The sequence below is a fragment of the Rattus norvegicus genome, chromosome 2 (assembly GCF_021556685.1).
Source record: "Rattus norvegicus strain SHRSP/BbbUtx chromosome 2, alternate assembly SHRSP_T2T, whole genome shotgun sequence".
Taxonomy (NCBI): domain Eukaryota; kingdom Metazoa; phylum Chordata; class Mammalia; order Rodentia; family Muridae; genus Rattus; species Rattus norvegicus.
This window is the reverse complement of record NC_141535.1, coordinates 166,410,354-166,426,737: the sequence shown is the minus strand read 5'-3', so window position 1 is coordinate 166,426,737 and position 16,384 is coordinate 166,410,354. Positions and strand designations below refer to the sequence as shown.

The 16,384-nt window shown below is 44.0% G+C and overlaps 1 protein-coding gene across 4 annotated transcripts in view; it reads left to right on the top strand.

Annotated features, from left to right (window-relative positions):
• The window catches only part of Fnip2 (folliculin interacting protein 2), a 111,488-nt gene that overhangs the window by 85,101 nt on the left and 10,003 nt on the right, over positions 1 to 16,384 (top strand). For all 4 annotated transcript variants that reach the window (XM_087623140.1, XM_087623147.1, XM_087623136.1 and 1 more), the window contains 2 exon segments: positions 672 to 2,001; positions 3,009 to 3,165. In XM_087623140.1, the coding sequence (XP_087479266.1) occupies positions 672 to 2,001; positions 3,009 to 3,165 (1,487 nt within the window).

Genomic DNA, 16,384 nt, shown 5'->3' with positions numbered 1-16,384 from the left:
ACGAAGAGAATCCTATACATACTAACCTCATTAAGTGTTTTTAATTGATTTACTTCTTATCAGTTTGGAAATTCTTGAATTTGCATTTTACCCTTAAGGTTTACTATCCTGGGATTTTTCTTTTATTTTTAATTATGTGTGTGTGCTTTTGCATCAGGCTAGTGCAAGTATCTGAGGAGATCAGAAGATGGCCTATCTAGAGTTATAGACTCAACAGGCACAGCACATGCTCTTAACCGTTGAACACTCTCTCCAGTCCTCCCCCTGACAAAGTTCCCACCTGAGTATTCTAAGAAGATTTCTAATTTGCAAGATATCTCCAAGTATGGCATACTTCATCTGGTCACTTATGCAAAGGAGTAGCTTCAGCCTTCCTTGGGCCTGCTGCTACCGCCTGAGCATAATGAAGGGCTTGCATATCCAATAGAGCCACTGCTGTGCTCTGCTGTCCTCAGCTGGATGCTGGGCTGCAGCCTGTGTTATCTTCCAGACCTGCTCTCCAGGATCAGGGGGACTGGAACATGGCCATTCCTAGAAATTCTATATCTTGTATGTCAAAAAGTGGTTGGAGGCTGGAAATCAAGTTACCCATTTTGTTCTTGTAAAGGGCAGACATATCTATGCGTGCTAACACCAGAGGGCTTTGTCTTCTGTCCATCTTTGCCCTGCAGGTGATCTTTATGGAGCTATAGGCTCTCCAGTGAGACTGACTCGCACCGTGGTGATTGGGAAGCAGAAGGATTTGGTCCAGCGCATTCTTTATGTTCTAACCTACTTTCTCCGTTGCTCTGAACTGCAAGAGAATCAACTGACCTGGAGTGGGAATCACAGTGACGATGACCAGGTTATAAATGGGAGCAAGATTGTAACTGCCTTGGAAAAAGGAGAGGTAGAAGAGTCTGAGTATGTGGTAGTTACAGTGAGCAATGAGCCTGCTCTGGTACCACCAGTCCTACCACCAGGGACATCTGAGAGGACGAGCCCTGAGCCTACAGTAGTAGCTGAGATCCCAGAAGGCATTAATACCGAACTGGGCCACAAACCTGAAAGAAACAGATGCAAGAGGCCAGAGCAATATTCTGAGGCCAGCAGCATGGGGTTCCAAGAGGCCGAAACTGACAGTTCATGGACACCTCGAGGCATGTTCTGTGAGGACAAACAGAATGACCAACAGGTAGCCCAGGATTGTTCTTCAGGACCTCCCAGCTGTGAGGTGCCCAGGGTAAAAAGGAGGATGGACCAACAAACTTTCCATGAAGAGCTGCATGGCGAGATGCTAAAGAAACGAGCAGAGCGCTCAGCAGCCTGGCCCTGCCCTGACAGACATTCCCAGGAGGGTCCTCCTGTTGAAAAGGTCACTTTCCACATTGGAAGTTCCATCTCTCCAGAGTCTGACTTTGAAAGCCGCACCAAAAGAATGGAGGAGCGGTTAAAGGCCTGTGGACATTTTCATGGGGCAAGTGCCTCTGCCAGGTCTAGCATGGACACTGGCCTGACTCAAGACCAGCAGGCCTCTGGGTGCTCCTTCAAAGCTGACTTTCAGAAGGACATCACACCTCAGGACCACTGTTTAGGGGAAGAAGGTGTCTCTGAGAACAGAGGCCTCCGAGCCAACATCCGAGCCAACATGGCACATGCCGTGGGACAGCTGAGCCAAGCTGATGGCCCCCTTGCACCTTCCACTTGTACAGCAGAAAGTGGCTGGAGACAGCTGGAACAGACTAGAGATGTGCAATTAAAAGGCAACAAAGGACCTTCATCAGAGCCTGTTCCAAACAGATGTAGACAGCAGGGTGACCTGCTGATTGCTGCAGATGTCCCCTATGGGGATGCCAGTGGTAAGGCCAACTACAGGAGCGAAGGAGACATTCCCAGGAATGAAAGCTTGGATAGTGCTCTTGGAGACAGTGACGATGAAGCGTGTGTTTTAGCCCTGCTAGAACTTGGTCACAATTGTGACAGGACTGAAGGGTCCTTTGAAGTGGAACTGCCTCTACCAAGGTAACACTGCACTGGGAACTGGAGTCTGTCCATAGCCTGATGCTATGACCATGCTAGCCACTCATGGTCACATGTATCACATGCTTCTCTCTTAAATATTAGCCGATCACCACTTACACCCAGGGGTTTCCAGCCTGTCTGATCTCCAAGGATACACACCATCTTGGTGCGACTAAGTTCTTGGACAAAGGACGGTTGATGGTCTTTGCAGTTCTTGAGATACTGGGGGAGTCTTTACTAAAGTGGCCATGCTAGCAAGGAGGAGAGAGTTCCCTCATGTCTATGTAATGTGAATGGCTGGCTGTGGATGTCCTGCTTCTAAGGTGATGATAGATCCCACTCACTGAGACCCCCTCCTGCCGCTCGGGCCTCTCTATTAGCTCTCCAGCAGGTTCACGAAGACTGAAAGTTGCAATTAAAAGATTCCTTCTGTTGTTCTTCACTGTGGTGGTCACTGCTCTCTGCTGATAGGTCAGATTCACAAAGCACGCTTTTGGCACTATGATACCCAGCCTCATTCTTCATCCTTCTGACAGAGACTTTATGGTACATGTTCAGTATAATGGATAAGAATAGGATCTTGGGGGTTGGGGATTTAGCTCAGTGGTAGAGAGCTTGCCTAGCGATCGCAAGGCCCTGGGTTCGGTCCCCAGCTCTGAAGAAAAAAAAAAAAAAAGAATAGGATCTTAAGTTCTTTAGACAAGTCTCACTATGTAGCCTAGGCTAGCCTTAAACTGAGAATAGGCACCTCCACATATGGCTTAAGAATGAAGTTTTAACTAGCCATGGAAATACTATATTTTTTCAGGCTTCCATTTTAATAAAAATTATCTCCTTTCTCCCAAATTCCCTCTTTTCTCACACTTATGGTCTTCTTACTCGATGACCCTGATAAGAACTACAGGAAAACTATATTTTCTTGTATTATTTGAGGTTTTGTTTCCATTGTAATATCAAAAGTTTGTGCTTTTTTAGCTGTGCATTTAATATTTCAAATGTTGTTTTAGGTCTCAGAGTACCAGCAAGCCAAATGTTAGAAATTTTGGCCGCTCACTTCTGGCAGGTTACTGCGCCACGTATATGCCTGACTTGGTGCTGCACGGAACCAGCAGCGATGAGAAGCTGAAGCAGTGCCTGGCAGCCGATCTGGTCCACACGGTGCATGTAAGTGACCAGGGTAGACCCACAGGATGACCAGCAACTGGTTCTCCAGCTCACATTGAAGGCATCTGCATAACGGATCGATTGTATGGACATAGAGTGACATGACAGCCAGTAAGGTGTAGTTAAGAGTCTGGGGACTCTGTGAGCAGGACTGCAGAGTCCTGGAGCAGGAAGAGAGACTGCCTGTTTGGGGACAGTGAGGACGGTGGAGCACCTGGCTCCCAGCGTTCTCCTCCATCCTCCAGTTTCTTTTGCAAGAGGCGAAAGAGCAAGGGCACAGCTAAGGCACAGACCTCCGATTTTCTTCAGAGGTCAGCCTCCTGGAGCCAGAACGGGTGGGCAGAGTAAAGTGGGAGTGGATGGCTGTGGGCTAGCCTGGCAAACGTAAATTGGCAGATGGTGAGTGACAGTTTTATGTCTTTAGAAGGAAGATTGAAGAGATGTTGTGTATGGCTTGCTTTTTATCCAGACCTTGCAAGTTTCTAAAAGCAATTGGCTTTAACTGATTTGTCATTGAGCTCACTCTGATAGCCGGGTTATAGAACGATTTACAGGTATTACTGGGAAGTTGCCTGCAGCCACTGTTAAGTGCTTTTCTGTTATCTACAGCATGACAGGAGCTGAACACTTAGAGAAACTGTGTCAATGTGATGGACCTGTTTTAATTGTGCTGCCACTGGGCAGATGTGCAAGCATAGCTACTTTGCAATTAGAAACATAGGCTATCTGTGCAATAGGGAGAACCCTTGTTGGCTCATTAAGATTGTTGGAATGTGGCTTTGTTATCTCCTTATTGCACAGTTTTTGTTTGTTGAGGGGAGGAGTTTCTTCAGAGTAGAAAAGAAGACATTGTAGGTCATCTTTAGCCTTGAGCATCCACCCAGATACAAAGTGGACACAGGCTCAGCAGGCTAAGGTTGCTTGTATGAAGTAAGAAGGGCTCAAGTGGGAAGCAGAGATCAGGATCCTGCACCCCATAGAGGTAAAGAGCTGTAGAGGAAGTAGGTGGGATCTGTGCAGGGCCTACCCAGCATACATGTGCTTACCCAAATATGCCTAGTCCCACACACTTTAATCAGACACCTTCCCTCACCGGAACTGTCCTGAAATAAAACTGAAGTTTCTGTTATTTACAAGTGACTCACAGTTCCCTTCATTCTTACCATAGCTACCACACACTTTCTCTTATCATTTCAGAGGTGCTCATCTATCCATCCCATAGTATAAGCACAGGGCCCTCCTTACATGGTATCATGTCTCTGCACTGTCCTCAGTGTGCCTGTCCTTTGTGTGTTTAGCATGTGTTGGGACGTGATGGGACCCTGTTTATGTCGCCTCCTGCCTGTGTCCATACATGCAGAGCCCTTGGGTGTTTGCTTTCTGTGCTGTGTCGGTTTGATTCCGAAGGATGTTGGTTTTGTTCCTTTCACCTTTTCTCCACCAAGCCACAGTTCTGCTCCTAACAGAGGCTCAATTAGGCTGTAGGAGCTAGCGGTTGTCCTCAGTGACACTGAGCTCATGAGCTGCTGCACATTTTCCCCAAAGTGCCCAGATTCACTTCCTAACCACCATGGAAAAGCAATTTCCTGGTTGATAACCACTTCCACCTTATCTGTGACACAACTCAATTTCTAATTTCTGAATATTTGATTTTCACTGTTACCATCTACCTCTGTAATTCTTTTATTTGAGGAAATGGCCATATCTACATTATCATTCCTCTTAGAGCTTTTCCGTTTTCATTTTCTCCCTTTTAAAAACAGTATTTTTACACTGGAGGAGCTCTCATATCTTTAAACTATATAGTCATCTTGAGAGGTTAAATTTTATTAGGCATACTAATTTATTTCGTGTGATGTGAGTGCTTACAAAATGCAGTCATGTGCATACTGTTATATAGAAAATTGTGGATTGCTCATAAAAAAATCTTCAAGTTTTAATAATTTCATAATATGTCCAGTTAGTGGATTTCCAATTTCATTTAACACTCATCATCATGAGTTTTGCATTTGTTTGTTTGTTTGTTTGTTTGTTTGAAATGAACTCTCACTGTGTAGCCTCAAGCTCTAAGCAGTCCACCAGCATCTGCCTCCCAAACCCTGGAATTATAGGTGGGCACCATCATAGTGGTCCTGAGTTTTGATTTTGAAATGGAGTTTCACGTAGACTGCCTCTCTGATTCACACTCTGGTCTGTAACAATGTTGTTCTGTTTTTACTTTAAAAGGCACTTAACTTCCATTTACAAGTACTTGGGAAATAGATGTATTTTTAAAACATTGGTGAATTAACCATTCGTAAGGGACAGTGACTTTTCTGAGCCGAGCACATCGTCAGGAAAAGAAGCAGAGATAAGGGCTATGTGTACCCTGTGCACACTGAGAACTTATGGGGGAGAAGTGGGGGAATCCTGTGCACCACTTGCTTTCACAACCTGATTTGGGAGTATAAATAATTCCAGTCTCGTGTCAGGCTTTGGGGCTTGTGATTCCTTTTAAAGAAGGATTTTGAATAACTTGGTAAAAGCAACTCTGGTAAGTTCTTGATTGTTTTTTCTTAGACTCATGCATGGTTTAGATTATAAAATCTGGCTTTATAAATGTGCATTATATAGCCACAACAGACTAGCTTTCTTTGGAGCACAAGGAAATTTCTTTCTAGAACATTCAACATCAAGAGTATCTTTTTATTCTTTTTGTTATCCTAGACTCTTACAAAAGATATCTTTTGCCGTTTACTTTCATGGCTTTCATTGCCTTTCTCAAACACTAGGACTCAGGTTTTCTCGCGGTGTTTAACCCGTGCTATTTTTCAGTCTGATATTTGAACTCTTTCCTCCTAATACAAGTTACCCAGCCTCTGTAACAGTCCATGGTAACTTTCCCTATCAATTAAACGTATCCTTTCCTTCACCTTCCTGTTCACTGAATGAGAGGGGACACATGCATGAGCCAGCAACACTCATCTTGTGACCCTCCCCCCCCCCCCCCCCAGGCAGCCTCGTCTGTCTTCTGTGTCCCGCGTGCCTGCCAATGAGTGCAGCCAACTAGGCAGTGTTGGTGACCAAAGTGAAGGCAGAGGAGGGCGACAGACCAGTGCCAGGTAGCTTGGCTCTGAGTCCTGGTGTCACTACTCACCGAGACTTCCAACTAGTCAGCTAACATCACTTAAACCTAAGGATGATTTTTAGAGGACACAAGAACAGGGAGACTAGGATGCAGTGAGTAAGAGTTTGCTTTCCATGTTGGGGAGAAAGCTCAGTAGGAAAGTGCTTGCCCAATAAGCATAAAGACATGTTTGATCTCCAGGACCCATGCCTAAAATCCTGGGTGTGGTGCCATGCATTTATAATCCAGCACTGGGGAGGCAGAGGTGGAATGATCCCTGTAGCTCACTGCTGGCCACGCCCAGCCTCCTCATTGAGGTCCTCATGAGAGAACATGTCTTGAAAAACAGGATGGATGTGTGCATAGAACACTTGAGTTTGATCTCTGCCCTACATTCGAGAAGTTGGACCTCCAAAGAGGCAACCTAGGTCTGAATCATAGCTCAGCTCCTATTGGCTTTGTGGCCGTTGGGGGAAGTGTTCATCCTATAAAATAAAGTGTACTGATTTCATTTGAGTTTGAAAATTTCCATAATCCACATCAGGTGTTGATTCCAGTGCCTGGTATGCACTACTAAGCTCTCAGTAACTGTTAACTATTTAAACAGGAAGTGTGGAAAATCCTTATAAATGGTAAAGTAGTGTGACATGTTATTAACAGGTAGACAACACTGTGTTAGTTGAAACAGAATTACTTCAGAGTTTAGAAAGATGTGCAAGTGTCCTCAGCACTTCTTTGGTTGTGGGTGTTAGACACTGAGAGCACTGCTGGAGGTGGCTGAGTTGAGCCTGAGCAGAAGTTTGCCCTTTGTCATGTAACAAGGAGCCGACTGGCTTCTCTTACATTAGGTAAGGTCATCGGGGCTACAGTTGGCATCATAACAGTGATCTAGGCTTCGGGCATTTTTCAGACCAATCTATAAATAACAGTTGACTATAGCAGCCTGTTCCATTTAATTTTAAGAGCAGCAGCAGCAGCAGCAGCAGCAGCAGATTGACTCCAGAAATATCACATAGGAGTCAGTAGCACAGATAAGGAGGTTTGCTGAAAGCCTGGCTGTGATACGCACTCATGAATACTAATTAATTCATGTGGGCAACCAACCAGCCAGACTACAAAAGAACAGCCTGTCCCATCAGACAAGAAACCATTACTTAAGTAGCACATAGTATTAAATGCCTCGGGTCAGATCAACAGGCTAGAGAGGAAACCATTTTGGATGAGTCCCTTGTTTACAACACCCTGGCTGTTTTCGTTTCTCTAGGTTACATTAGTAACTCGGGGCCTGCAGCTCTGCCTTGTGCAGCTGGAGCTCTGAATGCAACCCCACCTGGGATTGGGAGATGTGTTTCGAGGGCTTTTAAATGAAATGAGTTATGTTACTGTTTGCTTTTTCAGACATCATCTTACCACGTAGCCCGGGTGGGCCTTGGAACTCGCAATCCTCCTGTTAGTTTCCTGTTAGCTGTGTAGAGTTCTGGGATTATAGGCATTTGTCATCATGCCCATCTCACTTGCCAGTCCCCCTTCTTCCCTCCTTCCCACTGACCTGTTACCTCTAACTCTTAAAATACATATTTTACCTATAACTGGATTTTGAGGATCACCTTTTAGTCATAAAGAGGACGGAAATCCTTACAAATGATCAGGGATATTATTTAGTGAGATCTTTGCATTGTGTGTGAGTATATATGTACATGCCTTCATACATATACATCAGTATGCATACATGTCCACGCATCTACAAACATGTGTCACTCCCTCCCATAGGCCTGCACTTACTGCGAACAGAAACAGAGGCTTATGTATTTCTTTGTATTCTTAGTGTGTCACCTGGTGCCTGGTGCATGAAAAGTGCTTGTTCTTTTTAAGTAACTTCATAAAACTGAGTTTAGAGCATTGTAGGTTTCATATTAGACTTGAAATACTGATGGGAATTTGCCTTTTTCTGGGGCAAAGAGATATGTGCATAATCTTCCTTCAGAGTCATGAAGAGGAAGAGTGGTGTATTTGACATGACGCCTGTCGCTCTTTGGGTTCATTTCATATTCTTTTACATTTATTTATTTTTATGGGTATAGGAGTTTTGCCTGCAAAGGCCAGAGGAGGAACTGGAGTTACAGATGGCTCTGTGAGTTGTCATGTGGGTGCTGGGAACTGAACCCCAGGTTCTTCAGAAGAGTGTTTGATTTTTTTTTTTTTTTTTTTTTGGTTCTTTTTTTCGGAGGTGGGGACCGAACCCAGGGCCTTGCGCTTCCTAGGTAAGTGCTCTACCACTGAGCTAAATCCCCAGCCCCCTTGATTTTGTTTTATTTTGTGTGTTTTTTATTGACTCTTCTTGATTTCACATCAATGCATTCCAATCCCACTCATCTCCCATCCCTTCATACCCATCACCCATCCTTGCAACCTCTCCACAAAAGAAAAGGAAAAGGGGGGGGGGGATCTTGTTGTAGAAGCTGCAGTGTATGACAGTGTGTCTCATGGTCTACCCTTTTGTCCACACTTCTTTACTTGCAATATTCAGGCTTCTGACTTCTGGTTCTCTGTCAGTACTACATCCTCACTGGGGCCCCTCTCAGATACCCTGTTGTTGCCCTGTGACATAAAGCTTTGGATCTGTAGGACTGGCTTAACCTGGGCCATCTCTACAGTTCCCTGTATTTATTTTCTGTACTAAGGTCCTTTGGACTTTCTGTCTTTTCTGCACACTGTTTCAGAGTTGAGCACATGTCTACTTTCATTTTCCCATTTTCTTTTCTGTATGAGATACTTAGACATTATGCCAACCTCCACAAAAAGCTGCAAACCTTCTCTGGCATTGAAGCCACACACTCCGTCATGGGACTTGGTTCTGGGACTCTGTGACCTTGTACACCTTGTTGCACCTTCAAACTGAATCTGATCTCAGCCTGGCTGTTGAGCTGGTGGTCACAGGCTGAATGTGGGCGTCATCCCAGGAAGCACAGTGACTGCAGCCACAATCACAGCACACAGAGGCCAGGCTTTTCACCCCTCCTGCTCATTGTGCTGTTCGGAGTGCCCCGTTCCTGCCCTGTGCCCATATTGGTCGTGGTGTCTTGTGGTTCTCAGAGGCCTCCACCTCCCCATAGCTCAGAGTGACTGCTGCACTTGCTGCCCCCTTCCTCTTAATTTGAGATAGGATCTTGCTTTGTAGCCCAGGCTGACCATGAATGTGAGCTGTTCTTGTCTGATCTACTAAGTGTTGGGAATACAGCCAGGCACCATCGTACAGGCTCTTGTCTCTTATCATGTGACAACTCTTCATTCTTAAGTGACTAACACTAAGCCTGTTTCCAAGAGAGAAATTCTGCTAAACAAATGTACAGATGGGATGTGAAGTGTAATTGTTTCTTCTGAGTCTTCATATGCACTAGCAGTCTGGTGGTGGCCTCTTGGGTTTCCTGACTGGCTTGGCTCTCCATGGTTGAAGGAAGTAGGCTGGAGAGGAGAGTCATGCAGTGGCAGACTTACTTTATCTGTTGGAAATCACTGGAGTGCCTTTTATATACGACAGGCTTATCTCTTACTCAGAGCCTCAAGTAGGAGGATTCCAGTGACTCGGTGCACCAGTGACATGGAGATGGCATTCTCCCTGCCAGCGTGTATGAGGACGTTATTGTTGGACTTTTAGGTTATACACCTAGGTCTTGGCAGTTCCCAAAAGCTACGCTTGTCCACCATCCCCAATATACCAAATAACTCGACGGTGTCCTACAGAACTGATAACCATGTAATTGTGCAGGACGCAAGCTCGGCTGGACGGTCTTCTATCCTCAGCAGTTGCTTGTACAGCTTCAGGGAGGGATCTCAAGAATCCTTAAGCAGTAAGAGCTCCTTGGGGCGTATTGCATTGCCTTTCTGAACCTTGTAAGTGTCATTTCCTGAATCTTAATAAGCGTCATTCCTCCTTCTAGGAAGGAATGTTCTAATTCTAAGGAAATTTCTGTCCACCAGTTTGTGTTATTACACACCTGAGTTTGTATGGTTTTATGTATGTATGTATGTATGTATGTATGTATGTATGTATGTATGTATGTATGTGATAAGATGTGACCTTAAAAAATTCCACATGAGCCAGTACTTGAAAGGTCAAAGCAGGAAGACTGGGATTTTAGGGTCATCTTTACCTACATAGCAAGTCCAAGTCCAGTTTGAACTACATGAAATTGTCTCAGCATACCCCAGATCTGTTTAGTAAACTCTGCCATTAAGGTATAGCTAATAAGAAAAGGTTGATGTTAAAAAGAAACATAATTCTGGGCATTGAGGCACGCAAGTTTGAGACTAGTGTATGAGTCCCAGACTAGTCTTTGACTGTGTAGCAAATAAAAAAAATTAATATAATTCAGTTTTCCTTTGTACAGTGTGGTGCTACACGTGCTTTAATTATAGAACCTTCCCAGAAGAGGCTTGTTAGGTAAGGACCAGGCAGGGTATGGTGCTGTCTTTGTTAGCGTTTCTATTGCTGTGGTAAAACACCATGACAAAAATGAAGTGGAGGAATTTACTGTAATGCTAGTGCTAAAGGGGCTGAAGCAAGCAGATCAAAGTTGAAAGCCCTCACTGGTCCCATAGTGAATCCTGAGGCCACTAAGGCCCGCATACTGAGGGCATATCTCAAAAACACTAGTTAATGAAGCTCTAGGGCATAGGATGTGTGTGGTTTGTATTGCTGGAGCAACCCAGAACATGGGTTTTAAACTTCTTCCAAGCCTATAAGCTCAGCAGTTGACTTATAGGCCAGTCATAATGCATTGAAGCTGACTCCTCTCCAGTGGGCCTGCTTCTATCGAAAGGGCTATCAACAGTCAATAGAATCAATAGAACTCGTGTCATCTCTCTGACCCTGTAGAAGTTGAGCTCCCTCACTGTACAACCAGTGGGATCTCTTGATGTTTTTATCATTTCCCAGCTGCTTTTTCCTGGCTCTTTTTTAAAATTTTAATTTAATAAACTATAAGTCCAGTCCCCATCCCCCTCCTGGTTCACCTTTCCTGATTCTTGAGAATCATTTCCTTTTCCTTTAGAAGATTCTTGTTTTCCAGCAAATAAGTAAGCAGGTTCTAAGTGATTCTTTGAGGTGGATGTACATGGCTAACTCTACAGGAACACTAGGGAAACTGAGTGTGAAGTCTTTATTCTAAGAGTGTATAATTCTTGTAGTGTTTGAAGGCACTCTTCTGAAAGTGCTGAACGTTCTTCTCTTGTGAGTCTGTGTACCTAACAACAAACCCATGCTGTGAAGGGAGAGCAGGATGCTGGGACTCCACCATCTGTATGTGTGCAGCTTGCTAGTTAGTTAGTTAGTTTGTTTGTTTAGTTTGACACTCACAGATAGCACAATCACTGGGCACAGAACCTAGCATCCTAATTTCCCCAATTATTCTACGTTAGAAATCTTCCAGTGGATCTGCCACTTGAACTAACAACCTCCGACTTCCTACATTGTGTCCACCCGGCTCCCACAGTCCGAAAGACAAGTTCCTTTCTCCTACATTCTCTTTTCCTCCCCAGACCCGGAAGTCCTGGCTCCTCCTTGCTCGGTGTTTAGTTTCTCGTCGTCTTTATTATTCAATCAATTAGGGGAATTTCCACTATGCCTTGGTGTCTAAACTACAGTGAGGATCTGTGTTGGTGCTGCCATGAGGCATCAGTAGATTAGGGTTCTAAGTTCAGGTTCGAATCTCCCCCTTTAAGCTCCCACTATGTGCATTAACTATATCCCTGCATCTGTTGGTATATAATTTACATTTGGTCCTCACAGAAACTATAGGAGGTAGGCATTAGCCATACTTACCCAGTAAGTTAACTGAGAAGGTTCAAATGATTATTCCTGGACTTCATGGACCGTGTGCAACTTGTTATAATTCAGTAGGTAGCAATTCTCAAGTTCCTGCTTCTGTGCTAGGGAGGAAGCTTAAGGGAACTGCTGACCCACAGATCCCATGTCTCTGTCTGTGTTCTTTGTCCTTGCTCCCATGCTCCCGTGACCTAAAGGAGACTCAGTGTACTTTTCATGAGTGATCTTCCCCTTATGTTTCTTTTTCTTAATGAGTTGCTTTAATTTTATATACCAACCCCTCTGCCCTTCTTGACCATAACCCTCTGCTGTGATTCACACATAAAGAATGCTCTTCTTCAGTGCTTAAAACTACTCTTCTCATTGGTGGTGGTACCATACAGCTTGTATCACACAGATTGTTGGGCAACTGGATTGACACGCGCCCCTTCCCTCCCTTTTTCTGCTGCAGGGATATCATATAGGAAGTTAGGTCCTAGGACCCAAATCACCTACAAATCAGTGTTTTAAAGACTAGATTTTGAAGCTGAGCTTGGTGACAAATGCCTATAATGTGAGCATTCAGGAGTCTGAGGCAATAGGGTCACTGTGAGTTTGGGGCCAGCCTGGGATGCATACAGTTAGGCATACAGTTAGTACCCTGTCTCACAGAAATACTTTTAAAGTTGGTTCTCTAAGAATGCGATGAGCATGCTTTTAACTTATGGTATGCTGGCACGTGGCCAGGGGTAAATGGATGAAGGACAGATTCGAATTGAAAGGCCAAGCCTGTGGATGAGACCTCATCATCGTGCTGTGAAATCGGACTCTGACTAACAAAGCCTCGAGGGAAGTTCTAAGACCTTGGTGCCAAAGGAGCTGCATACTCCTCAGGCATAGAACCCAGCACTCAGCTGCACCCCTGTCTCTAGGGGTCTTTAGCTGTCTGTTGTAGAGAATGCATTTAATGTGTTACAAGTGTGAGGGAGAACAGAGTGTGTGGGAAAACCTTGGAACCTTCCTAAACAAGAGTATACCATGAGAATTGTCTTGGCAAAAATGGCCTCATTTGTTCAAAATACCTTATCAAATTCTTCATTGGTACTTTTGCTTAAATAAATGGACAATTAGACCTTGCATGGTTGCTGACTCACTATGATGGGGGGGGCATCTTGATAGAGGGGAGACAGCAGGACTTATCAAGAAAGAAGTCAGGAAGTTCAGATAAGCAGCTTAAACAACCAATGGCCAGCACAGGGTGCTGGATGGTATCAGATAAGGACAGAAGGCAAGCCAGTACTGGTTTTCTGTAGGAAATGAGTTAGAAAAGTGCTCGCAAGCATTGGCTGTGCAGTCTGCTCCCCTGGGGCAGGGAGCAGAGCATGGAGCTATAGTGGCTGTGCTAGTGCGAGGCCCTCGTGTGCACGGAGGACACAGTGGGCTCTGTCAGAATGCCTACTGGTGAAGAAGTCACTTTCTGATCAGTTTGTTTTTTGAGCCATAGGAACAAAGGAGAAAAGATGTTTCATTATTTATTAGGAGAATGCAAATTAAAATGACTACACAGCCTGTCTGATGGCTACAATTGAAAACATACAGTCTGAGACAAGGATCCATACAAAGTAACAGAAGCTGGGAGATGCAGCGGATGGCAATGGAGCCACTTTGCAAAGTTAGGCCTGCACATGAACCAGCGTTTCTTTTTTTAAGATTTATTTATTATGTAAACAGTGTTCTGCATCCATGTACACATGCAGACCAGAAGAGGGCACCAGATCTCATTATGAGATCATGAGCCACCACAGGGTTGCTGGGGACTGAACTCGGGACCTCTGAAAGAGCAGCCAGTGTTCTTAACCTCAGAGCCATTTCTCCAGTCCTCCTGTTCTGTTTGTAGTGGCCAAACATGTGAAACAATCTCTCTTCATCTCCTTCTCCCTTTCTCTCTCCCTCTCCCTTCCCTTCTTGCTCCCCTTCCTCCCTTTTCTCTCTCCCTTCCCCCGTCCCTCTCCTCTTTCCCCTCTCTCCTCTTTCTCAACTTATTTTTTATTTTATATATATGAGTGTGTTTGTCTACATTTAGGCATATGTACCACATGCATGGCTGGTCTATACAGAAAATGGCAGATTTCCTAGAACTGGAGTTACAGACAATTATGAACTGCTATGAAGGTTCTGGGACCTGAACCCAGGTCTTCCACAACAGCAATATAGCCGTGCCATCTCTGGATAAATGAGTCGTGCTATACTCTTACAAGAGGGTACTCAAAAATACGAATAAGGCACTAAAATGCAATAATTACAGCTATATCTTAAAAGAAGCCAGACACAAAAGATTATGGACCATGTGATCGTATTTATATGAAATTCTACAAAAGTCAGAACAATAGTTCTATGTAGGCTTAGATTTTTCAAAACCTACTTTATTTAGGGTTCTTAAACGTTTCAACCTCCCTCCTAACCCACTGACCATAGGTAGGGAAAAAAAGGTTGATAGGAAAAGGGTGTTGTGGACCTGTTTAGAAGTAGTTCCTTGGGGTGGTTCCACTCATTGTTGTCGGGATACCAAGCAATAGCAAGCACCAGGTGAATCAGTTGAGGTGGCTTGATCTAGCAGAAACAGCGCGGCTCCACCATTTAGGTACAAGTCATGGAATGGCCAGAATCAGCAGGAATACCATGAGAAGTTCTATGGCACATTTCTCTCTATGAAGTGAACACCAGCAAAGATCAGCTAGGGAAGCGTTGCATGGCATAGCAACACAAGAGCGTCCTCCCGCTGTTTGTGGGGTTCCATTTATCTTCTTTCTAAACATCGTGCACCCTCTCAAATGTCTGTGTTCAGCCCTTTTACAAGACAGCTTCCAGGAAAGCATCATGTGAGACGACTGAGTTGTTAAAGAAACCAGAAATGTCCACTTCAGTTCTAGGAGGCGTAGTATTAGTTGTTGCTGAGATGACTCACTAGAGAGGTCTGACTACAAAGGAACTTGAATTTCTGTGGTCCTGCAAAATTTTAATACATGATTTTGATAGTGGGTGCACAAGTGTGTGTGTGTATATGTATATATATGTATATATATTTGTTAAGCTCATCCAGTTTACATATATAGTGAGTGAATTGTAACGTGTAAATTACATCAATAAATAAGACAAAATGACGTTCAAAGGAGTATAAAAGGCAAACTTCCAAATAGCACACCAGTACCCTTCCAACATAAAATGATGGATACTTATCAGCCATATGACCCATGGGACACTTGCATAAGGCTAGGAAGATTTTATACTCTAACATTATGACTACTATTTTTAATAAAGTTTCTTCATAGCAAAACAATCAATTTGATAAAATTAAATGTAATCATTCTGTTATAAAACATCACACCTACATATTATTCATATCTGTACTCCCAAATTTCGAGATCAGTTTTAAAAGTCAGGCATTAAGAAAATTAATCAGAAAAACAGCCTTTCTGAAGATTTAAGGATAGAATATTAACAATGTCAAAATTATCTCCCAGAAACTAGGAGTAGTATTCCAGATGAGAAAAGCAAGCTGCTGACTGGTAAAAAAGCCTCCCGTAGCATGTGGATAGATATCAGGTCTCAGTGCTCCTATAACATGCTGCTGTCCATACCACCCGTGGAGCACGTGCAAGACTTGAGGCTTTGGGCTTGGATGCAGACCATCCCAAGGGAGCTTTTACTATTTTACCACCAGCTCCTGCTACTAACTTGTCACATATATGAATCACTAGCTCAGCTATTTAACACCTACAGAACTACAGTTTCCATCTCGGATCTCTGGATCTCTTGTGGGTTGCTACAGGAAGGCAATGAGTTCAGAGCAACTACAGGTAGAGCAGAAGCCCAATTGAGAGATGAGATGTTTAGGAGGCCATTTTCTCTGTTATTTCAAGGTTATCTTACTTTGTGTTTATTTTCTGTTACTGTGATAAAATACCCTGACAAAACCAGCGTAGAACAGAAGGGTTCACTTTGGCTCACTGTTTGAGGTCATAGTCTGTCACTGCAGCAGGAGCCTGGGTACAGCTGGTCACACTGCATCTGTGGACAAGCAGGAGAGAGTAATGAACGTGTGTACTCTTCACTTCCTCCTATATAGAGCCCAGGTCCCAGCCTAGGGAATGGTGCCACCCATCATGAGCCAATCTTCCCACCTAAAATATCCCAGTCAAGACAGTCCTTTATAAGCATGCTCTAAGTCTCACTTGACAGCTGAGATTCATCATTACAGACGTTTATACCTTATGATACAGTTTATTATGAAGTATTTTTAAGAAAAAATA